Consider the following 26,364-nt stretch of genomic DNA (forward strand, 5'->3'; position numbering starts at 1 on the left):
AGCTGGTGCAAGTGCTGCTAGCTTAATTGTTCCTGCATTTTCTGTTGTTGCTGATGGTGATGCTGTAGCCATTGATCATACTGTTGTTGCTGCTGCTGCTGTTATTCTTGCCTTTTCTGCTGCTTCTGAAAGTCTTCCCACTACTGCTGACATTGGTGCTGTTGTTTTAATTGATACTACCACTGCTTTTTTCATGTTTGCTGTTGGAAATGGTGTCAGCTTCTCCAAAATAGGAGTCACTTTTGCTCCTTTTTCCATATCATCTCTTAGTGCAGTATTTGCACCAGTGGCAAATACTTGTCTTGATCCATGCTTATTAGATTCTGTGGCTAATTGTTCTGACAACTGGGAAATAGGTTCCGTTGTTTTTCTACTTATTGATGTAGTTTCCAAAAGATTCAAGAGCTTCTGCCCCATGTATGAGGTATGACTGTCCACTGGCAAAACTTGCAGTGCAGACCCTCTGTTAATGTATGACACTATGTATTAAGCTATCTATAAGTATTGGTTAACAGCCACATTCTGTCAGTGATACAACAAAAAACTGTTCTTTGTTGTGAAGTGATGTCCAGAGACTATATCATTCATAATAAGTATGATTCTGGTGTGGCAAATTTGCTGCCCAAAAACAATCACTTGAACTTTGCTCTAACTTTTATATCTCCTAACTCAGAGAGTAACAAGCAGCAACAGCCCTCAAACATGCCGTAATTTGTCCTTAAGTAAATTCTCTCCATGCCAAGCTCCAATGTAACTACAAAAATTTAAGAAAATCGACAACTATTTAAATTTAAGATAACTTAAACCTACAGTTAACATGTGGAGAGAAGTGCCTCTCTTTGCAGGATGTTTTCAGACTTCACAAGCTGTTCTACATCTATTGGTTCATTATCAAACAATAGAAATACATATTACATACACACAAGCTTCTCATTTAAAATAAAAAATCATGAATAAATTCACAAATAGCCAGTATGTTTACACTCTCTTTCCTATGGTGTCATCAGAATTCATTATATTTAAGTGGCTTGCATCATTATTAATATCAGGGATAGGACATCAGGTCTGACAGTGTACTGGCCTCTGACAGAAAGTGTTTTAAACTTCATCTGGCAGTCAGAGAGGTAACCAATAAGACTCAACCAGAAAATAATTGCAATTGATGACTTAAACAATGGTTTTGTCTTGAGTAGTTCTGATCAAGAGCTCTTAGAGTTGTAGTCTTATAGAGGACTAGTTTTGGTTCACCCCTCACAATAAATTCCCAATAAAAAAGTAGGACATTGTGCACCAGTGACTCATAATATATTTGTAAATCCAACTGACATTTTTGAGGACCTCTGATTCTATAGATTATAACATTTCACTACAGTAGGGAAAATAATATGCTAAGAAGACTGTATTGACAAATTATACCACAGCAATGAAACTGGGTTCAGAGTGGGGAAATGTTAAATATTGAGCCCCGCAAGGTTAATTATTTGGCCACTCCTGTTCTTGAACTACATAAACTATTTACCAAAAACCTGCAAAACCCTCCTAAAACTGTCATGTTTGCTGCTGATATAAGTATACTGATAAAGGGCTCAAACACATTCAGGACAAAACTGGAATAGTTTAACAGCAACTTAATCTTGCAAAAACCAGTATTATGCAATTACAAAGAAATAAAAGGTACAAAACATCAATGGTGTAATCTCCCCCTCCCTCCTTTTTTGTTGTCACTACTACTGTCAATGGTAAAGTTAAAAAAATGAGAGGAGTAAGATCTATAATAAACTTTTTACCTCTTCTTTTCTTGTAGTTGGCTCCAGTTCTTCATGTCTAGAGGTCTGGTTCTTGAAACAGAAATTTTCAAATTTTAAGTTCTCTTGTTTCAGTGATGTAAATAAATTTGATGAATGCCTGTGCAGATTTTTTGTTTTATTTGATGTTTATTTGCTTCACATTGTAGTATATCCCAGTGTCTTTAGATGAATATCCTGAGAAACATAACAGAATTATATTGTCATATGAATCTGCGGACATAGTGTATATTCTCTTCCAGCCTAGGGATCATTATGCATCCATGTTCAAAGGTCTTGTCTTCTATACTAAAAGTTAACAGTACCTGAGATTTCACCAATTTGGTTTGCTTACCAGTAGCTCCTCTTATCTTTACATGTACTATGGGCATTTCCACAAGGTTTGTCAAGGTGTGTTAATTTTTTAAATTGGTTCTTCAAAACTCTTTCAAAGTACTGTCCCTATTCTTATAATGAGGACCATTTAAAAATTCTCTTTTGATTCTCCCCTGATCAGCTTCTAACCAAAATTTATTTAAAAAAACTTTTCTCAAAACTTTGATATGTTTCCCACTGACTCAAATTTAAATTTACCCGTGATAGAGCTTTGCCTTCAAGACACCTTTTAAAAAAATGTATTTTTTGTTTGTCATTCATGCCTGGCACAAAACTACCCCTACAGTGGTGCAGAAAATCCACTGGATGTAAATTGTCTGATGGAAAACTTTTGATAGGAGTATTGAGCCACACAATACCATTGTTTGCACACAGATTTTTGTAAATGCAGTTTTCCTGAACTTCTGAAATTTTTTGATCTAAAACAGTTACATTAGTTTGCATACTGTTTTCAACATTTAATGTTTTTTGGTTTAAACTGGCAATGTTTTGTTCCATTCTTTTCTGCTACGGCCTTCTGTTCAACTCTGTCATCATCAACATTCTTCAATTGTCTTGCTGACTCAACTGTCAACTCATTTTTCATTTCTACTTTGTAACCCACTTTTTAACCCCTCTGACAACCCATTTTTTAGCTCTGAAACTTGATTACTAAGTTGGTACATTTGATCTTGTACTTGCCTAATTTACAATAGTTATCTGTCTTCATTTTCTCTGTTTTTGCCAAAATTAACTGCAAAATATGAGTTTTTACTGTTTCCTTGCTGACTATGATTTCACTCAGCTCAGACATGTCCTGACTGGATTCTGCAGATTTCACTTCTATCTCACTCCTACCGTTGTCTCTATTCATTTTGTTAGCACGCCCATGAGTCCACAAACAAATTAACCTTATGAACAGTTTGTAGCAATCTTTCCTTTTTGATATCCCTGATTGTAGTTGTAAATTCCTCTTTCATTCAATCCAGGCCATCTTTGCTGGTAGTGTATTATTATGGTTGATATGATTTGCTTTTTTGGACAGCCCTCGGTCTTCTTTCCTTGGTCATTGGAAATTCATTCACACATAAATTGTAAATGCACTAAAGTACTATGTTCTTTTCTGTAGCAGACAGAACTTCATTATTAGTCAACTGATCCCGGACGAGCCCCCACTTGTAATCTACCCCTTCCTCATTTGTTATTGTCACTACTACTGTCGATGATAAAGTCTTTTCAAAAAATACAAGAGGAGTAAGATTTACAACAAGCTTTTTATGTATCATCTTTTCTTGTAGTTGGCTTTAGTTTTTCATGGTTATGAGTTTGATTCTTGAAGCTGAAATTTTCAAATTTTAGGTTCTCTTGTTCCATTTGATCTAAATAAATTAGATGAATGCCTGTGCAAATTTTCTTATGTTTATTTGCTTCACATTTTCCTATATCCCACTGTCTTTTGAATTTTCATGCTAACAAAGCCAATACTACATTGTTCTTCTAAAATACAAACACATCCAACCACATCAGAAGCATACCCACTACTACTTCCTCACTCTGTGGTAATAACAATATTTCAAAGGGCTTAGAAATTTTCTCGACAAATGAATTTCTATTAATTTATAAATGAACCCAGAAATAACCATAATAAACAGTACCAGATTATGTAATTAATAATAGAAATATTAAGTGTGCCAGATATCTCGCAATTTCAAATGGTTTTTTATTTACTTTTTTTTTAAATAATTTTAACTGTACATACGGAGCTAGTGCATATTGATTGTAACAATGAAAATAAAGTAATTCAATTTCACTGTTTTTAGCTAGAAATATAACATATTGTGCATAAAATTATTCGAAATTTTTCAAATAGACAGTTGAGATAATATCGAACTGTCCAAAATTCGAAAATTAGTTCTGGTATCGACTACTTCTGTTGAGGAAAAGTAATGCTAGAGGAGGGTGTCCCTTTACGAAGGACCTATATTAGATGAATCTCTATGTGTCAAGTTCTCAGGCATCGAGTTGGAGAATAAACTGAGTTGGCACCAGCATGTGGACAAGTTAACAAAAAAACCTCAGCTGTGCTTACTTTACACTTATAAATCTGTCTTACTGTGTCAAACTCCATAAGAGATTGCCTAGCGTATTTTTGCTTGAAACTGTGCTATAGAATAATCTTCTGGGGTAACGCCAATTAAGTTCAATATTTATTTTATAGAACTGTGCAGTAAGAATATTGTGTGAAGCTGATAATCAAACCTCATGCAGAACTAACTTCAGGGACCATTGTCACCAATACTTCTTAACTTTATTTATGTTTAACACAAATAGGGAATTCAGGATGAACTGTGAAATTCAAAACAAAATATTAGAAAAGCAATAACTTTCATGTAACAGTAAGTTATCAAATTATGGAAATGTAGTATAGTAACACTTACACATTAAAATGTATTTAACCACCAGTTTCAGAAGTCACACATCCATTCCGAAGCAACCATTAGCAGTGATGTCACCACTTTGTTACAGTCTAGGGGCACCACAAGCACTGAGAAATGGGAGAAAGTGGTCACTTTACTGCTAATTGTAGTTTTAAAATCTAAATCAGTCAATGTTTGCCATCTGAAACTAGTCATTAAATAAACTTTCCTAAACAGGTAAGACTGTGTGCTGCATTATTGTTCACATAGAGATTTTGTGACCCTGACTGCAATTCAGATGTGAGTTTCATTTTTTCTGTAAAAGTTTATTAAACTGCTGGTAGATGTCAGGCAAGAGAGTGGACGGAAAGAATCCGGGGACGTCAGATCCGGTGAATGTGCGGGACATGGTATGGTGCTTCGACGACAGATTTTTTGCATGCTTCCTATTTACCACCCTGTATATCCTCACTCAGTTTCCACATGGTTCACTGCTTCTGGCTTTTAGGGTAATCTAGTAAGACACTGATAGCACATGCAAAGAAAGTGATTGTTCTGAGGTAATGTCTGATAGCTATGCAATACACCCTAAGTACAGGTAATGTGAGTACAATCATAACTGACCAAAGCCAATAGGGAAACTACTGTTGTCTACACTTATTTAAGGCTGCCTATGATAGTTTTACAACTCTCTTCTTCTACAACTACACCCATACTCTGCAAGCCACCATGAAGAGCATAGCAGAGAACTTTGTACCAATTGTTAGGTTCCTTCCTATTCCATTAATGTATGGAGCATGGGAAGAACGATTGAATGACTCTGTGCATGTTTTAATTATTCTAATCTTATCCTTATGATTCCTATGTGAAGAATACATAGGTAGCTGCAGTATATTCCTAAAGTTATCATTTGAAGCTGGTTCTTGAAACTTTGTTAGTAGACTTTGTCATGATAATTTATGTCTATCTTCAAGAGCCTGCCAGTTCAGTTTGTTCAGTTCCTCTGTGATACTCTCTTGTTGATCAAACAAACCTGTGACCATTCATGCTGCTCTTCTCTGTCTATGTTCAATATTCTCTGTTAGTCCTGTTTGGTATGGGTCCCACACACCTGAGTAATATTCTAGAACCAGTTGCATGAGTGATTTGTAAGCAATCTCATTTATAAACTGATTGCACTTCCCCTGTATTCTACCAGTAGACTGAAGTCTACCACCTCCTTTCTACTGAGCCTCTGTGATCATTCCATTTCGTATTCCTACAAAGTGTTACACCCAGGTACATGTATGATTTGAGCGATTCAAACAGTGACTCATTGATGGTATAGGCATAGGATGCTATACTTTTTATTTTGTTAAGTGTGCAATTTTACATTTTTGAACATTTAAAGCAATCTTTGCACCACTTTAAAATTTTATCAATATCTGACTGAACATTTATGCCGCATCTTTCCTTATCGATAAATGGATCATATACAAAAAGTCAGAGGTTACTATTAATATTGTCTGCATTGTCTTAATATACTATACAAAATTAGTCTTCAACGGGTGCTTTTGACTGTGACGTTATAACTTGAATCATTCCACATTCCAGAAGGCCCACAATGATGGGGTTTGCAGAGCATGATGTGTGAATTAATTACTGAATGAATAAAACTGCATCATTTCACTTACACAACTTCACTTACATATTACTCCTTTCACTCATTCCAGCTTTCCTTTTCATAGCTTACTTATGCACTAGAAGATAACTGAAACTAAAAAATGAGCAACAGAAACACTCTTATATAAAATCCATTGTTTGTCAGCATACATTTGTCTGCAAATGCACTTTATTTGAGAATGATCTTTTTTGGAAAATTATCTCTCATTGTTAGTTTCTATGATTTTTGCTCTGTGTGGGGGTTTGTCTCATAGAATGTGTCTATCATTTTTGTGATTCTTGTTTTTAATTTCATTTCAAGATTATAATGATGCTTATTTTAGGTATGTATATGCTTGACAAAGAGATTCTTGCAAGTCTCTATTTTGAAAGTTGGCAGCTCTCTCACTCACGTATTGCATATACCAGGAACTTGTAAATCTGTTACAAATAATTTAAAAGATAGAAATAAAATTTTAATATCCATGAGTGTGATAAAAAGCTAAAAGAAAAGTTTCATGACTAAGCAGTAAGGACACCAAATTCTAAAATTTGAACTACAAAAAATGTGATAGAAATTTACAATATTGTCCACACAGGACAAAAATTTTTTATCATTCTCAATTTTTTTAAACTTCTAAGGTCATTTTTATAAGATCACTGCTTTTATTCCGTAACCAAATTTATAGTGCATGTGAAATAAGAGACTCGAAAGAAGATGTTGCAAAATCTACTACTGAAAATAGTGCAAACTCTGTTATGAGCAAAGCACATATTCATACATAAGATTCGTATTGTATTCCACAATATGGAAAGAGAGTTTGAATGAATAAACTGATAAATCTTAACTATGTAGATCTGCCACTATTTAACAAAACTGTGCAATTATTCTTAAAGATGTAGTGAGGACGTAGTCAATATATATAGCTATTTGAGTTTTGTGTTTATGGGATTGTTGTGGGTCAATATTTTATGATACATTGGTAGCCTTCTGTAACATTACAAACCTCTCAATCATTATACAGGCTGAATTTCCTTATTTTATGGTGCAAGAAGTTAAATGTAGGTTGATCAGACTGGAGCACGTTGTTAAAAACACATTTACTATTCCAGAGACCTTCTTCATTAAGAATATGCTGGTACTTACCAGTTTTAACACCCAAGACTTTAGTCTTTCCAGTTTCTTTTAAAACTGGGACTTCAAGCTTAGAAAGATTTTGTTTCACTGTATGTACTGGTATTTCCTTTTTCTTTGCATGTGTGAATGAATTATTCTCAATAAATCTCTATTTGTCTCTAATAATGAAAGATACTATTCTTGTTATAAGTGTAAAGCCTTGTTTATCCAGTGCTCTGTGTTACAGTTTTGTGGGTTTATCACTTTACGTAGATTCACAACTTATAAACAGTTGTATAGATGTTCACCTTTATTTAGCTGGCAAATTGATATGTTAAATTTGATAAAAAAAAAAAAAATGTCATGTGACTAGGGCCTCCCATCGGCTAGACTGTTCGCCGGGTGCAAGTCTTTCAATTTGACGCCACTTCGGTGACTTGTGCGTCAATGGGGATGAAATGATGATGATTAGGACAACACAACACCCAGTCCCTGAGTGGAGAAAATCTCCGACCCAGCCGGGAATCAAATGCGGGCCCTTAGGATTGACATTCTGTCATGCTGACCACTCAGCTACCAGGGGCCTACTTAAATTTGATGAAATAGTGTAAATTTAATGGAATTTTGTTACTTCTGATATAATGACTGGGAAAAATAATTATTAATAATTTAGTGGTAAATGAAATTTTCTTTCCTGTTTATAATAAAGGGGAATATGTTACTTAAAAACTAAGTGAAATTTGTGTGTCTTTGATAGTGCACACACACACACACACACACACAGGTGAACATATATTTTCCAGTAGAAAAGAAGAAAAGGGGGGGGGGGGGAGAGAGAGAGAAGGAGGGAGAAAGAGAGAGAGAGAGAGAGAGAGAGGGAGCGAGCAGAAATGAATTTGTGATATGTGGCAGTCTTACTTGTCCTGTTGTGTTATCAGATTTTGTATGAAATACCTCTTCTTATTAAGCTGTCAAGCTGCATGCATCTGTAGTGGAATACAATCTCTGATATCACCAAGGAACTGAAGACAGTGTGTTTATCATTGTTGTGAAAAACAAGAATCAATACATTTTTTATTTTACTTCAGATTTCTATGTTTCCTTAATTTGGACATGGAAACACACAAATTTATGGTAAGCATTTAATCTAGATTTTTATGTTTTTTATTCTGTTTCTAGCTAGCAGACTTATTAGAAAGAGATATTCACTATTTGGCTGTACTGCAGAGCATTGAAGGAGGGAAGATATTTCCAGCTTCATATGGTGAAATCAAATTTTCTGCCAACTGTTTGCGTTACCTTGCTGGCTGGGCTGACAAAATCCATGGCTACACCATTCCTGCAGGTACTGAGCTTCATATCTTAACCACAGTAGCAAATGATAGCAGCATACCAGCTTAATAGCCCATAAGCATAAGTAAATGGCTATGTTTTGACTGTAATAGATAATGAAATTTTGTGGATGATTTATTTGTTGCAATTATAGCTGTGTGTGTGTGTGTGTGTGTGTGTGTGTGTGTGTGAGAGAGAGAGAGAGAGAGAGAGAGAGATACTCCAATCGAACCACACTATGGTCATCCCAGAAATGTCTCAGCATCGCCTCCCCTGAAGATGGTATGGTCTTTGCCTTCTTTGGAGGGAGTGAACCAACAAGTTCCCACTGCTTGCTTTGCTTCTTTTCCTTGGGGTCACAATGAAACAATTAGCAATTATACATGGTGGTTAGGTGGCAAAAGAAGTTATCTGGCTTGATCTGACACAACTGGAACATTTCTGCTTCTGCCATGGTTTACTGGGCTCTTTGAATGGGAATGAGCTATCACAGAACAAAGTAGACAGTGACCATTGTCATGTTCGTAAACTCATGTGAAATGCTGACATCTAATCCACGAGTTGTTTTCACTTTTTCCCCTATTGCCTCGATTGTTATATGCTTGTTTTTGAGCACCTGGGCTTCTGCTTCTTCTGTGATTCCCAGCTCTGCTTTACCTTTCAAACTTCTTTGGTCTCACTGAAGCGTCTGTGCCATCTAATCATTATGGTGGAGTGTAGCTGTACCCTTCCACCAACTCAGCACTGATGATTGCAGCATTGTTCTGTTTCAGTTGCAAAAGAAATTACCACATGATACGGTACTTTAGTACCATGCTATGGTACTGCAGCATGTGGATTTGGATGTGTACCGTGACTGCAGACATGTAATCTTATTTTATGCTGTGATAATTAGATCTCTGACTACTCATCATGTGATGGAAGAAGAAAAACTAGCTCTGTACCTGGAAAAAGGAGAGAGACATGAAAGAAAAGGGTTGAAAGTAAGAATGGCTATTGTTGCTGACTTTAAAACGTCCTGAGCTTTACTGTTGCTGTTTCTATCAAAGCTTTATGTGTTGTGCAGTCCTTTTGATCCAGGGATTAGAGAATCTTGGCTGCTATTTGCGTTTTTGTTTTTCCTCTTCCCTCTTTCTTATCTATGCTTCTTTCTAAAATATGACTAGCACTGTCAAAGAATCTCCCACAACTGCTGGTGGTGGAACAGAGTGCGAACCTTCGATAATGCTAGCCACTTGTGTTGGTGAAACAACAGAAACCACTAAATAACCATCAATTGAGATCCCAAGATGAATGCTGACAGGCAATGCACCAAGATGTGGCCATAAAAGCCTCACCAATTAATGTTTATCATCTGACCAGACACTGATAATAGTTGTAATGATGTTACTCATATCAGCTAGTACTGCATATGAATTAACTTAAAGGACATAGATAAAATAAGACAGCTAAAGTCTTTTAAATTTCAGATGGCCCTTACTTCACCTACACAAAGAAAGAGCCTGTTGGAGTGGTTGGGCAGATAATACCATGGAATGCTCCTGTCGTGTCAGCTGTACAGAAATTAGCTCCAGCTTTTGCTACTGGATGCACTGCAGTACTGAAGCCTGCTGAAGATACACCTCTCAATGCCTTATATATTGCAGCTCTGTGCAAAGAAGTGAGTGTGGTTTCTTCTGTAAGCCTTTTTTGAGACTTGTACAGAATAACAGAAAATATCTACAATGACTGCAAGTATCTACACACTATCATAGATTGGAGAAATTTATAAAGATTATGGTGTCACTCTCAGAGTAAAACTCCCAGTATTATCTACAGCCTCATTGAAGCAGTAGACTTGCAACATGAGGACATGCAGTTAGATTAGGAGACTGTTTGCTACAGAGGAAATATGTCAGTTAAGGTATTTAAGCTTCACTAAACACAACCAGTTGAAATATTTCTGATGTCATAGCAGAGCGAAATTGTGATAGAATAACTCCAACTCCAAACAACCAGCTCATCCCCATATTTTAATATAGAGTGAGAATGAAGAACTGAAACTGACTGATATGTACAATGATTAAGCACGGGACTTGTATTCAGGAAATCTGAAGTTCAAATATGGAGGTAGCTATCCTTATTTTTATTTTCTGTAATTTCCTTAAATCACTTAGTGGCTGCAGGAACAATTCCTTTCACAAAACAGTGGCTAGTGGTAGTATTAGTAATTTCTTCATACAAGAATATTTTTACAATGAAACAGAATTTGCCTACTTAATGCAAACGAAAAACATTTGTCATAAACACACACGTATGAATCTATACATATGTGTTTAATGAGAAGAGGTCAGGAGGTCAGCCATGATCTTGTTGAAGTAACCATCTTGGTATTTCTCTGAAGTGATATAGGAATTCCATGGGAAACCTATCTTAGAATTGCTGGACAGAGCATGATCCTCAATCCTTTTGAATCTGAGGCCACTACCTTAACAAATGCATTGCTTCATTCAGTTGTATCTAGCATACAATGGTAGTGTTTGTACAGGCTTGGAACACATTAGCTTCCTAACTGAAAAGAAGTTGTAGGCTGTTAATTTAGTCACTCAACCATTATCGGCAGCACACACTACACAAACCTGCAGTTGACTTGAGGACTATGCCCATGCTGCTATTTCTCTGTTACATCTTCATGTCTTCCCATCTGCTGTCTGAAAAAATAAGCAGTATTTCTTCATGATGAGTGAGAAATTGAGCTTAGAAGAATGGCAAGACATTAGTATTGATAGTAGTAGTAGTTTTATTTATCTGTAGGTCTCTTTTACAAGGATATTGGACCTGTCTCAGAATTTTGTGCCATCTTGGGTGTATGAATTTCCTGTAAAAAGCATTATGTTGTGTTTGTATAATATTGTGTCAGAGAAATTATTTAGCTGTCATTATTTTTCATGAACTCATACTCTGTTCTCTAACTAATCTTAATTTGTGTAGAATGGACTACAACCTACACTCGACTGTCATTTTAAATAGTTGTGTTATAGTTATCACTTTCATCTCCTGGAGCAACACCAGACAGAAAATGCTGTTTCAAGTTACTCGATAATTGGTTCTTGTTCCATGACCAATGGTAGAACCTTTTGTGACATACTTGCTAATGCTTTCTTCCATATATAAACAACAGACTGGTAGATGAACTCACATTGCATAGTTAGGATATAATTTTTTTTTAATATTTCTTTAAAATGAGCTCAACTACTACTTTCTCATTATTCATTTAGCCCATTTCAGCAGTTTGAAAAATGTGCCCATATTTAGCGCACTTGATTCCCAGTAAAAAATCTCATAGCTAAGAATTGGGTCTACTTAGGAACGGTATTTCATCACAAGACACTGACTATCACACAGTGACAATAAGAGCCTAAGGACATAACATGCTGATGGTGTTTTATTTCCAGTACCTTCATTGTGTTCATTCCATGACAGCTGACAGTCATTACTCATCCATAAGAAACTGTGTTTGTTATATAATCTGTAGATTTATGTTTAATGTGATAGAGTTGTTCAATGTTTAATGTGATACAGCTGAAACTTCCTGGCAGATGAAAACTGTATGGCAGACCAAGACTCAAACTTGGAACCTTCAACTTCCACAGACAATTGCTCCACCGATGAGGCTACCCAAGTACAACTCATGACCCACCCTCACAGTACCTTATATCCTATCTTCCAAACTTCACAGCATTTCTTCTGCAGAACTTGCAGGACTAACACTCATGGAAGAAAGAATATTGAGGAGATGTGGCTTAGCCACAGCCTGGTGAATGTTTCCAGAACAGAAATTTTCATTCTGTGCACTGGTAGATTAAAACTGTGTGTCAGACCAAAACTTGGAACTCTGGACCTTCGCTTTTCATGGGCAAGTGCTCTACCAGCTGAGCTACCCAAGCACAGTGCATGGCCCATCCTCATGGCTTGACTTCAGCCAGTACCTTATCTTCTGTCTTCCAAACTTCATAGGGGTTCTCCTGCAAAACTGCGTGACTAGCACTACCAGTATAATGGAATACTGGAGTAATGGATATTATGTAGTCACAGCTTGGTGGATGTTTTCAGAATGAAACTTTCACTTTGTGGAGGCGGGTACACTGATTTGAAACTTCCTGATAGAGTAAAACTTTCTGCAAAAGTGAGACTCAAACTCTGGACCTTTGCCTTTTCTGGGCAAGTCCTCTACCAACTGATCTATCCAAGCATGGCTTATAACCTTTCCTCTCAGCTTTACTTCCACCATTACCTCATTTCCTACTTTCCAAACTTCGAATCAGCACAACTTCACCGCAGAGCAAAAATTTCACTATGGAAAAATTTACCACGCTGTGGCTAAGCTGTGTCTTCACAATATCCTTTCTTCCAAGAGTGCTAGTCCTGCAAGTGTCATAGGAGAACTTCTGTAATGTCTGCTGAGTACTAGATGGCCTATCTTAGTGCACTGATCTTAGAAAAGTGCAAATAAAAATGTATGGGGTGTAAAAATGTTGTAGGCACTAACTTACAGACAAAATTAATGCAGGAAAATGACTTTATCATCTGTATAATGGGACTGAATTATGTGACAAAAAATGAGGCAGAGGTTTGTATGAAAACTCAGCAGTATTCACTAGAAGCTAACAAATGCAAAAACGCAGTAGTTCGTGTGTAAACAAAGAAATTCAGAAAACAGACTTTAAAATAAGGAAACTGTTTTCACAATATACCAAGTGTGATGCAAGCTGCATCAAAATCTGCACACAAAGCATGGAATGCATTTAAACTATGAAGGGGAAAGGTTTGTTTATGATCTTGTCAGTGAAATAATGAATGAAAGACTTTTAAGGAACAAAACAATCCATCAGCTTTCTGCATGTCCTACTGACAACACTGAGGAAAGTAAAATGAACAAGAAAGAAGAATGAAAAGCAACACAACTCACCATCCTAATTTAAACTAAAAGTGTGTGATGCTGCAAATATGACTCCTAACTACTAAATCGTGAATGCACCTGATCTAAAAATTTATCACCATAATGTGCAATCCCTGCTTAATAAGATCAACAAAATTAATGTGCTGTTAACTTGTGAACTAAAAGATATCTCATTGTTATGCATTTCTGAACATGACTTAACCCAAAATTAATTCAGAATGTCAAAATAAATAAATTCATTTTCTCTTCCTACTTCTGCAGGAAAAACAATGAGCAGGGTGAGCTCACAATTTACATAAAGGAAAATATAAATTTTACTACCTCACCTGACTTCACTAGAACAAATGTTGAAAAGGATTATGAAAATGCAGCTATAAAAATTACTCAATTCAACCAGGTTTTTGCTGCAGTTTACCAATTAACGTCTGGAAGTTTTGAAGTTTTTTTTTTAACAAAATGGAGTCCCTGCTGAATAAAAGTAAATAAAATGGATTGTGAGATGATAATATGTGGCGACTTCAATATTGATTTCCTCATGAATAGTAGAAACAGAGAGGCCTTTGAACCTTGCAACACCCTGTAATTGAATGGCTGAAGTAAAAGCTGATATCTGAGTAACAGAAATTTGTGAAACAGATTTAGATCAATTTCTAGTGAAGAAAAGTTTACATAACACTTCACTAAAGGTTTTCAATGCAGGTCTTATTGACTATCTTGCTCAAATAATAAACTTAGAAATGAAAGGCAGTATTATTAACATGTCTTTTAAGAATCATATGCAGAAGGTATAATCAGGATAATGTAAGCTACTTGAACAGTTTACTACAGAAACAAAAATGGTCACTGGTTTAAAAAATTAATGTTATAAAAGAAAAATTCAACACTTTCATTGATACATTGACCAATTTCTTTCAGACTACATTCTCACCAAAAATTGTAACCATAAAGGAGGAATTCTAGAACAAGCAAATCGCTCACAGCGGTAATAAGGGTTTTATGCTAAAAGATTCTACTTCATGAAATATATAAATCAAAAAATTCCTCACTTGAAATACATGTATACTATAAAAATACTCCAGAATACTAAGGAAGGTAATAAGAGCAACAGTAATAATGCATAATGCTGAATACATTTATAATTCAGCTAATAAAGCGAATATTATATGGAGTGTTAGAAAAAGAGAATCTGGTGAACACAGACCATCCTTCAAAAATATAACACTATAACAAAAAATAAAAAAACCCCTTAAAAGTAGTCAACATATTCAACAATTTTTTAACAGGTGCTACTGATAACATGACTATAAAATAAGTGCTTATAGAGAGTTAGTGCTTATAGAGGGCAAGATGAAGTAGCTAATGCAATAAAAGGACAAAAAAATTCCAACTCTGGAGGCATTGATAGTGTCCCCACAACAATCTTAAAGGAAAACGCATCAAACATAACTGAAATTTTTACACACCTATGCGACTGCCCACTTCAGGCATGCACTTTCTCTGACATATTGAAAACACCTAAAGCCATTCCAGTATATAAAAAAGGTGAGAAAGATAATGTAAATAACTACAGACCCATCACAGTTTCCTCCTGCATTTCAAAAGTATTAGGGAAAGTTATGTATGACAAACTTATGAAATTTGTAAATAAAAACAATATCCCTTGCGATGAAAAACATGGATACAGAAATAAGAGGTTAATGACAAATGAGTGCAGCAATTCCATATTAAGCCTGATGAACAAGAAACAGGAATCAATAGGAGTATTTATTGACTTGTCAAAAGCAAGGTGGACTATAAGATTCTTCTGTTAAAGTTTGAAAGACTTGTATTTGATGTCTTTCCAACAACTGGATCAGTTCCTTCCTGAGCAATCGTAAGCAGACAGTGTGCATCAAGCACAGAAATATCACCCAATAAATTGTCTATGAACACTTGCCAGACTATAAACAAATTAAATACGGTGCGTCCCAAGGATAAGTAATGGGCCCCTTCTGTACCTACTGTGCATAAATGAACTCAACTTAAATGTGGATGCACATAAAACAATCATATTTGCAAAAGTCACAACATTCCTACTAAAAGGAGACAACAATGAAGATTAGATTAGATTAGTACTTGTTCCATAGATCATGAATACGACACTTCGTAAAGATGTGGAAGGTGTCAGGTTAATAAAAGGTGCCTATACAAGATATTACATTAGACAAAATATTACATGACACTCAATATTATTAATTTTTTTTGTCGGGGTTGGGAAATTACCCAATTATTATATCCAAAAATTCATCTAATGAGTAGAAGGAGTTGCCATTAAGAAATTCTTTTAATTTCCTTTTAAATGCTATATGGCTATCTGTCAGACTTTTGATGCTATTAGGTAAGTGACCAAAGACTTTTGTAGCAGCATAATTTACCCCCTTCTGAGCCAAAGTTAGACGTAACCTTGCATAGTGAAGATCATCCTTTCTCCTAGTGTCATAGCCATGTACACTGCTATTACTTTTGAATTCATTCGGATTGTTAATAACAATGGCATACTTCAGTCTATCTGGGAAAATACCCTGCTTCAGAGAGCTATTACATATGTGGTTAAGAATCCCACTTATTTCTTGGGAACAAGCTTTTATTATCCTGCTGGAAATGCCATCAATTCCATGTGAGCTTTTATTCTTGAGAGAGTTTATTATCTTCCTAATTTCAGAAGGAGAGGTGGGTGGAATTTCAATTGTATCAAATGGTGTGGGTAAGGCCTCTTCCATTAACTACCTTCCTTCTTCTAACGAACATTTAGATCCTATTTTCTCTACAACATTTAAAAAATGATTGTTCAAAATGTTTTTGAATTCCGGCTTGTTGTTTATCAAGTTTCCATTCTCTTTGATGGTGATGCCGTCATCCTGTACTCTTGGTTGCCCTGTCTTCCTTGTAATAATATTCCAAATTGTTTTGATTTTGTTATCAGAGGTATTAATCTCAGACATGATGCACATGCTTCTGGACTTTTTAATACCCTTTCTTAATGTAGCGCAGTTGTTTTTATAATATTTGGCTGTTTCTGGCTCATTACTCTTTCTTGTTGTTAGATACAGTTCCCTTTTATGGTTACAAGATATTTTTATTCTTGTGGATTGACAAGACAGCCAATCCACTATGAGGAAGCCGGAAGGCACGCGTTTAAGTTCACGCAGGCCGGCGTGAGGTCTGGAACAGGACAAGGAATTTATAGTAGCAAAGAACGTACATAACTACTGGAATACTTAACTTTAATTCATAATTGGTGAACATCGCTCTTGACGGTACATGTTTTACAGCATCAATAGTAACTGGTAATGGCGCCTTGCTAGATCGTAGCAAATGACGTAGCTGAAGGCTATGCTAACTATTGTCTCGGCAAATGAGAGCGTAATTTGTCAGTGAACCATCGCTAGCAAAGTCGGCTGTACAACCGGGGTGAGTGCTACGAAGTCTCTCTAGACCTGCCATGTGGCGGCGCTCGGTCTGCAATCACTGAGAGTAGCGACACGCGGGTCCGACGTATACTAACGGACCGCGGCCGATTTAAAGGCTACCACCTAGCAAGTGTGGTGTCTGGCGGTGACACCACATTTATTCTTTTAGTAAGCCAAGGCTTTTTGCATGGTTTCTTATAATTAGATTTAACTACTTTCTTGGGGAAACAGTTTTCAAATTCTCTTACAAGCGTATCATGAAATAAGTTATATTTTAAATTAGCATCAGGTTCCTTGTACACCTCATCCCAGTCTAACTGCTGAAGATTTTATCTGAAATTTCTAATTGTTGAGTCATTAATCGAACACACAACTTTGGAGGGTAGTTTTGAATTACTGAATGGAGCTATGTCATATACTGTAACTAGCTGAGCATCATGATCAGAAAGCCCATTCTCAACAGGACAAGAATTTATGTTATTAAACCTATCTTGGTCTATTAAAGTGTTATCTACCAATGTGTTGCTGTCCTTTACCACCCGAGTAGGAAAGTTAATGACAAATGTCAAATTGAAAGAACCGAACACTCTTTCAGTGAATCAATATTGAAGTCCCCACAAATAATAATTTGCTTTCCCCTATCTGACAGATAGCACAACAAGACAAGGCATCCAAGTTTTCCAGGAATAAATGAGAGTTTCCTGAAGGGGACCTATATACTGTTACAATTATAAAAAGGCCCTCCTTCAGTTTAAGTTGACAGGCACATGCTTCTATATGTTGCTCCAAGACAAAACCTTTTTGTATCTAAGCTTTCTACACAGTGATAACTTCTGACATATATGGCAACTCCTACTCCCACCTTATTCTCTTTACTCATATGTGCAGCTAGTTTGTAACCACTGATATTTACCCTTTCCATATCAGACACAATGTGATACTCAGACAGGCATAGTATATCTATTACATTATCAGATACAATGTCATCTAAACAAACCAGGAGCTCATCTACTTTATTCTTCAATCCCGGAATATTTTGGTGAAAAATGGTAAAATTATTTTTTACTTTACTTTTGTGAGAATCTACTTTTTTCTTTAATCCACCAATATTTTGGTTAAATATGGTAACATTATTATTTACTTTCCTGTTGTGAGAACTTTGTGAGTTTTGGACCTCTTTAGCAACTGCCTGCTTGAACTTCTCATCGGACCCTGATATTAGTCTAAAAAAGAGGTACATCCATGAGTACTAGTGTCTTCCCTTATGGATTTCGCTAACAACCCTGCCAGTTTACCCTTCCCTTTCCTATTGAGATGTAGGCCATGCCTTGTGAAATCCCCCCTATCAATAGCCTCAACAGGAACCAATCCAATGTCTGACAGAGTGGCCGCCCTACGCAACTGATCCAACTCCTTATTTACCCTCCTGACAGAGCAGTTTAACTGGGGCTGATCATGCTGCACGAAAGCAGGCACCAGCCCAACATTGGTATGGGTCGTTGCTGAGGCTATTTTCACCAGGTCACACTCAATGCTGTAGCCCTAATCCCTATCAATACTGTTTCCCACTCCACCCACTATCATCACATGATCCTGCTTTGTGAATCCCTTGCACAAGGAACCTATATCCTCTACCACCTGGCTAAGACTTGTACTTGGCTTGAAAAAGTTTGTGACCTGGTACCTGTCACCTAATTTTTCCTGCAAAATCGGGCCCACACCTCTTCCATGGCTGCTACCTAGCAACAGAACTTTCCTCTTACTTTCTACTTTTTTTGAAACAGTTGGTTTCCTAGTGACATTCTGTTGCATCTTAACTACATCTTCTTCTACTGGAGCCTCTTCCATACTTAACTGTGGTAGCAAGGCAAATCTATTGGTTGTGCCAATTGGGAAACTGTCAGACACTGTCCTCTTTCTGTGGCCCCTGTTCCCAGCTACCACAATTACAGGAGTCAGTAAACACTGTCACAAAACAGCTTAGCTGCTGGGCACTGAATAATCAGCTTATATATATATATATATATATATATATATATATATATATATATATATATATATATATATATATATATATATATATATAAGTTAAAATATATAAATAAGTAAATAAGTTACAGACAAATGTCTGCTTGTGTCTGTGTATGTGCGGATGGATATGTGTGTGTGTGTGTGTGTGTGTGTGTGTGTGTGTGTGTGTGTGTGTGTGTGTGCGTGTGTGTGTGCGAGTGAGTGTATACCTGTCCTCTTTTCCCCCTAAGGTAAGTCTTTCCGCTCCCGGGATTGGAATGACTACTTACCCTCTCCCTTAAAACCCACATCCTTTCGTCTTTCCCTCTTTCCTGACGAAGCGACCGTTGGTTGCAAAAGCTTGAATTTCGTGTGTATGTTTGTGTTTGTTTGTGTGTCTATTGACATGCCAGTGATTTTGTTTGGTAAGTCACATCATCTTTGTTTTTAGATATATTTTTCCCACGTGGAATGTTTCCCTCTGTTATATTCATATCATTAATTTGAACCCAACAATTACATTTGTTATTGTCACTGTTGCATTTTGAAATCTTTTCTGTCATCTTACTTTCTCTTTCAATTTTTGCAAGTAGTTTCACTTTGTATTCACCTTCTCCTTTTTACCGTAATCTACAATACAATTTTATCCTGCCTATATATACTCAATAATAAGTAACCCACTTCCAAACTAAACTAAAAAAATTTTTTTTCCACTTTCAAAACTACCGCTGCTATAAAATCCACTGTTTCCAGTTCACAAACAGTTCCTTTCACCTATTAAACAACCATTTCGGCTAGTTCTAATAACTTTGGCTTTATTTCCATTTACGTTTTTCCCACATCACTGATCATTTTTAGCCGCTTCCCACAGGTTTTAACGTCATTATTTCTTTGTCAGACAACTGTTAGCCTCATTTTCATAATCTGCCACCACAAAACCACTCCTTTAATACATTTACACGCAGTTTTTTCGTATTTTCCCTTTAACGTGTTTAGGTGGCAACACAACCACCTAACCTTTGTGCACATCGTTGTTTACCAACCCAAGTTAGACAAATGTCTGCTTGTGTCTGTCTATGTGCTGATGGATATGCGTGTGTGTGTGTGTGTGCGAGCGAGTGTATACCTGTCCTTTTTTACCCCTAAGGTAAGTCTCTCCGCTCCCGGGATTGGAATGACTCCTTACCCTCTCCCTTAAAACCCACATCCTTTCGTCTTTCCCTCTCCTTCCCTCTTTCCTGACAAAGCAACTGTTGGTTACAAAAGCTTGAATTTTGTGTGTATGTTTGTGTTTGTTTGTGTGTCTATCGACATGCCAGCACTTTTGTTTGGTAAGTCACATCATCTTTGTTTTTAGATATATTTTTCCCACGTGGAAGGTTTCTCTCTGTTATATATATGCCTGCAGAAAATATCTAAAGTTGTATTTACAGCATGACTGCTTTTACTCTACTGAAGAACATTTAAATTTATGAAGTGTGTAATACAAATACTTAATGTATAGAGTGTATTTTTGCAACCTTAATTAAGTATGCCTAGAGATCACTTTCAGAGGTGTACTTATAACCTGGCTTGTACAAAATCTTATGCAAAAGATGCTTTAGCAGACAACAGGTTGGTGGGTTTGTTTGGAGAGAAAGGGACTAAACTACAGGATCATCAGTCCCATAGATAACATGGCCAATAAATACAATCCAATCATTTTACAACTAATAGTTCATTTATGAAGACTAGTATGGCTGCAATGGTAGAGACTTTCATAAAGCCAAGTGGCTCCAGAGACTATTACACAGTTTCAAGATAACTGATCGTAAAATCTGGAAATTCTCTTTTATCGTTTGAGAAAATAGATAACATTGTGCTACTTTTGCAACCAGTCAATGAAAATTGGGATATTTCTGGATAGAATTTAACATGTGGTAGCGATACTAATCCACAAAAATAGAGAGAGGCATGTAATATCCAAATATCAGCCCATCTCTCTGCTATGTCTTGTTAAAGCTACTTGAGAGAACAATGTGTGATAGGATTTATAGCCACTCTGCAAAAAATAGCTTAGTTACACCTACACACTTTGGCTTCCATAAGGAATTCTCCACAGGGAGAGCTATATTTAGTGTAACAGAAGTAACTGCAGGTGAATTAAATTTCAGATGGTATCCAATGGGGATCTTCTGTTACCTTGCTAAGGCAGTAGACTATGTAGATAATAACACTACTTAAAAAGTTTCCACACAATGGTAGGCATCAAAGGGGAACCTCTGACTTGGCTAGAATCTTACTTACACAACAGGAAACAGAGTTTGATTAATGGAGGCAGGTGTAACAATAAACTGAGACTAGAGAGATGTAAAATACGGAGTTCTGCCATGCTCAATTCTTGGGCCATTGATTTTCTTGATCAATGTTAATGTCCTATTAATTTCAGTTAATAACAGAGCAAAAATTGTGATTTATGCTGACAAAAATATTCTGCTCAAATGCCCAACTTCACAATGAAGGATACAGCCCAGAAAGTCACTAAACAAATATACAGATAGACCACAGCAAATAGCCTGACACAATTTTTTTCAGTTTTCATTATACAGTTTGAGACAGCACATAACAAAAGTTCAAGTTTCTAAAATGAATATTAACAAGCAGGAAATTAATGAAACTACCCATGCAAAATTTCTGGGCATCCAGGCGGACAGTCAGTTAAGATGAAATGAACAAATTTATCAGCTCCTCAAGAAATTAATCTTAGCATGCCTTGCTCTGAGAGCCATTTCTCACTTTGCTGACAGAGAAATAGTGCTGTTGCCATATTTTGCATTTTTCCATTCTGTAATCACCTGTGGTCTAATTTTCTGTAGAAATGCTGCAGGAGTTGAAAAAGTTTTCAAATTACAAAAATGAGCAGTGAGATACTGGGTCCCTAGCAGAATATCCTGCAGAGGTCTCTTCATGTTCCTCATGATATTCACAATTACAGGGCAATAGATTCAATAACCAATGTTTGTTGTCAACAACAGGGAATTCTTGAAATTGTGACATCCACAGCCATGAAAAGGACAGGGAAAAAATTTCCACTAAAGCTCTGCAACTCTCAGGAATGTATATCAGGGAGTTGAGAATAAGGCATAAATGTGTACAATAAGCTTCCCATCAATATAAAAAACGAAATTAATAATGTACAGGTATTCAAAAGTTACAAGGCACCCCTTGGAGTAAAAACAGAGGAAACCACTTAGGTAAGAACACACTCTTAAAAGGAAAAAGTTATACATTTACTTACATCAAGAATATAACAGATTTTAATTTAGCTTATGATTCTAAACATGTTATTTATTTATTTATCTCATTGGGATAAAAATTATACTTGCATTTCTTCTCCTTTTTAGCAGTCACTTAAACTTTGGCAGTAAATTGCAGGTTGTAATATTGGATGCATTCCGCTGTTCTTTAAAAGTAGGTAAAATAATGCACATACAATATGTAAAATCCTGATGTAATACTATATTGGTTCACTTGATTCATTCTATAGCACCTGTATTCTACTTTTAAAACATGTACTCAGCAGGACCAAATAAAAAACCAAATCAAATCAGCATTTGTCAACCAGAATTTCTTTTGTAGGCTGGTTTTCCTGCTGGAGTTGTCAATGTTGTCCCAGGGTATGGGCCAACTGCAGGAGCTGCTGTTGCATCGCATCCTGATATTTCAAAAGTGTCATTCACGGGCTCTGTTCCGGTAAGAATTTTTAATGCTATAATAAGTTTGTTCTTGAAGTTTAAAAAATCGTAGGAACATTGACAGTCTGTTACTGGAAACATGCAGATTTTTGTGCATTTGGTCATTTAGAAATGCCTTATTTGTAATAAGTAGTTAATTTGAAGTAGGTTTAGTAATGTAAAATGCGTATCTGTACCTTTACATGAATGTTTTTGGCATGTTATACAGTGCTAGTAATTTTAATTGTTACTAAATCAAACAAAAACAAATACACTATATCAGAAAACAAATTTTAATATGGAGGTTTTTCCCCCATGAACGTTGGGCCTCACCAAGGTAGGGTAGCTTGTGTGCTCCAACAATACAGATAGACATACTGTAGATGCCACTACAACTGAGGGGCATCTGAGGAAAGGTCAGACCAATCTGTGGTTCCTAAAGAGGGGCAGCAGTCATTTTAGTAGTTGCAGGGGCAACAGTGTGGATCAGAGGTGGTCTGCTGGGCACCCATTTACCCAAGCCAATGCAGCCAGGCAGGCCTGATGTAAATGCAGTCAGTGTACCAGCAAGCATATGTCATTATGTAGAAAGGCAAAGTGAGAGAGCTTAACTGGGCAGGCAGGCATTATGAGTAGTGTGTAATAACTGGACATGATTGGAATTCAGAGGTGGCAGATTAAATCTAATACTGTGTTATTATTTACAATGTATTTACATTACACAGAAAAATGGAGATATTGTTATTTTTCATTTACGTATAATATTATGTACATTTGCCATGTTTTCCTGTAAGTGAGAGAATGTCTGGTCAAATACTATTAATGGATTTCAGTTGAAGAACACCCCTCAGATGGCAATCTGTAATTTGATACTGATGTTTCTATTTGCAAAGCTTTAAGGCTTAAAAAAATTGTTCACATATATATGTAGAACCAAACATTACACATTATAGTTTTGGATGTATTTGAGAAAATCTATCCTGGGGAAGGCAGGAATAAAACTGAATGATGCCATTCACCATTATAAACTTCTCCTTAATAAAGCATTCACATTGCAGATCTATTAATTTTAATAGTCCTTTTGCAGACACTAGTCTGATGTCAGCCATACATTGTGACATGAAAATATCAATACCTGGCTCAAGTGCTCTCAAATCCTTGAATCTTTTTGTCAATGGTACATCTAAATTATTGAGAGACTGAAGGAAATGACTCATAAGGTCATTATTAATATTAGCTCTGAATTTCTTCACATTCAGAAAATGCATGAAATTACAGCCCTGGAATTGATTTCTCTGTATCTTCAATTTCATTTGCACTGTACTAATTTTAGAAAACAGAGATACAATTAATTCACCTTGTACTTGTAAAGAGGTGGTGGTGGTGTGTTGGGGCTTATGGGCGCTCAACATCGAGGTCATCAGTGCCCTGACACACATTAAAAGGAACAAATGTGGACAGACCTAAGAAAACTAAAGCACACACTCAAAGAAAGCAGGAAAAGAAGGAAAATGCTACATAAGAAAGTAAAACCTAAGGAAAGGGGAAACATAGCAACAAGAATGTCACGGGAAATTGTTATTGGCTGGCCACTTACATAAAATATGGGCGAGCTTGTCACACAGTGAGCAAATTAAAATCCTCTCCCTAAAATCTTTGTAAAAACATTTGACAGGGCAAGCACTGAGAGTATTCAAATGACTCATTATGTCAGTAGTATTCAAATGACTTATTATGTCAGTACGAGGGTCAGAAAGCTCAGGAACAAACCTTCCTTTCATATTTATAAAACGATTTACCTGCTCAAGCAAAAGGAGGAAATATTCGAGGGTTTTACCTCTACTTAGCCATCTTATCAGTCAGTAACAGGGTTTCTTATTGAAATCAGATTCCAGTAAACCCATTAACTCTTGAAACTGTCTGCAATTCAATTTTGCAGATCACATGAAATTTACAATCCTAACAATGACATTCGTAACCAAGTCAAAGTGCTTCTTCAACAATTACATAATGTACTGAGTGAAACTTCTGTTCTTGCTTCAACTTAGTTTTTAGAAGTTCCACAAATCCCACATTATAGCCAGCCATATTTTGGACAACATCAGTGGTGGCAGAAACCAGCGATTCGAGGGCAGATTGATATTCTCAAGACCGTGTTCAACAGCATGAAATATATTTGCACCGGTACATGTATCTCTTATGGCCATTAAATCTAGATGTTTTGTGATATTCAGATTTATATCCATTCCTCAGATAATAATACCCAATTGTGCTATATCAGTAATGTTGTACTCTCATCAAGGCAGATAGAATATGCAATGAATTCTTGCCCCCTCAACATTAGTGACATTCAACATCTGCACTAAGGTCTCCTATAAATCATGCAATTTTACAATGAGGCAGATGAATTGCATTAAAATGTAGTTTACTAAGAGGTCATGTGGATTCACTGGTATTGTCAAGGTATTCTATTACAAATGGCCCTGTGGAGAATGGTTGAAACTCCTAAGCAATTAAGTAAGCAATTTTAAAGCTCACCCAGACTGCACCTCGTCTGCAGCTTCAGATTCCTAGAAATAAAATTGCCAAGTAAATAAAATTGTAATATATTTCTAATAATATTAGTAGTCAGTGTCAATTTAATTGAAGTAAGAGAGGTTAAATCATCACTGACAGAGTCTTTTAACAATGCAGTTAGTTGAAAATGCTTTTCTCCTGAACACTGTTATATATGTCACTACAATTTACTTTGTATGTCAGTCAATGTTATAGTTTTTTGCTATAACAGAATGTCCACATACTAAACATTCATCAAGTTCTCTAATTTGAACAAAAAGCCACTGCCCTTTCCACTGGGACCCTTGTTGCAAGCTGTTTGCACTACAACGTGGTCTCTTTTCAGCTGAATACATATTCACAGTACCAGCTGTCACTGCAGTGAACCAATAGGTTATTTTATGCAGCCAAGATGGCCTACTCCACCTGCTCACTGTCTATATACTGAGCAGGTAGCCACTAGATGAAATGTCTAGTTTGAGCAGGCCTGGTCTGGATGATTAACTGATTTGGCCTTGTGTCATTAGACAACATGGCCTTGCTGTGTTGGCACTGTGAATAGTTGAAATCAAGGGAGAACTACACTCATGATTTTCTCCCAAAAGGCATGTTGCTCCACTATATGGCTTAATGATGGCTGATAGTTACAGAATTGCCAAAATGCCTCTGCAGCAGCTGCTTCACTGGCTGTGCAATGTGTGGAGGAGTGCCATGATTAGAATAGATGAGATGTAGTTTTTGTTCCAATTCATCCATAATGACAAGATCCTCTGAGAAGAGGAACATACCAGAAAACAAGAACACACGTAAATATTTAGAAAATAAAAACAGATATGCTAATGTAACTTCCATAGATGCCAAATGAAATTGCCCAGGTGGATGTGGAGTAGGTAAAAAGAAAAGACAAAAAATCATTTACAATGATCACAATGCTGCACAAAATTTGTGCAGAAGTCAGATTGTACACAAAATCACATTATGTGATATTATTAATAACATACATTCATCAGTCAGTTCTGCTAAGAAATTCA

At 36.3% G+C, this 26,364-nt stretch overlaps 1 protein-coding gene across 1 annotated transcript in view; it reads left to right on the forward strand.

Annotated features, from left to right (window-relative positions):
• LOC124612468 (aldehyde dehydrogenase 1A1-like) overlaps positions 1-26,364 on the forward strand; it is a 104,673-nt gene that overhangs the window by 49,769 nt on the left and 28,540 nt on the right. The window contains exons 4-6 of the mRNA XM_047140697.1: positions 8,514-8,679; positions 10,136-10,326; positions 22,683-22,796. Of these exons, the coding sequence (XP_046996653.1) occupies positions 8,514-8,679; positions 10,136-10,326; positions 22,683-22,796 (471 nt within the window). The remainder of the gene's footprint in view (positions 1-8,513; positions 8,680-10,135; positions 10,327-22,682; positions 22,797-26,364) is intronic.

This window comes from Schistocerca americana, chromosome 4 (genome assembly GCF_021461395.2).
Source record: "Schistocerca americana isolate TAMUIC-IGC-003095 chromosome 4, iqSchAmer2.1, whole genome shotgun sequence".
NCBI lineage: Eukaryota > Metazoa > Arthropoda > Insecta > Orthoptera > Acrididae > Schistocerca > Schistocerca americana.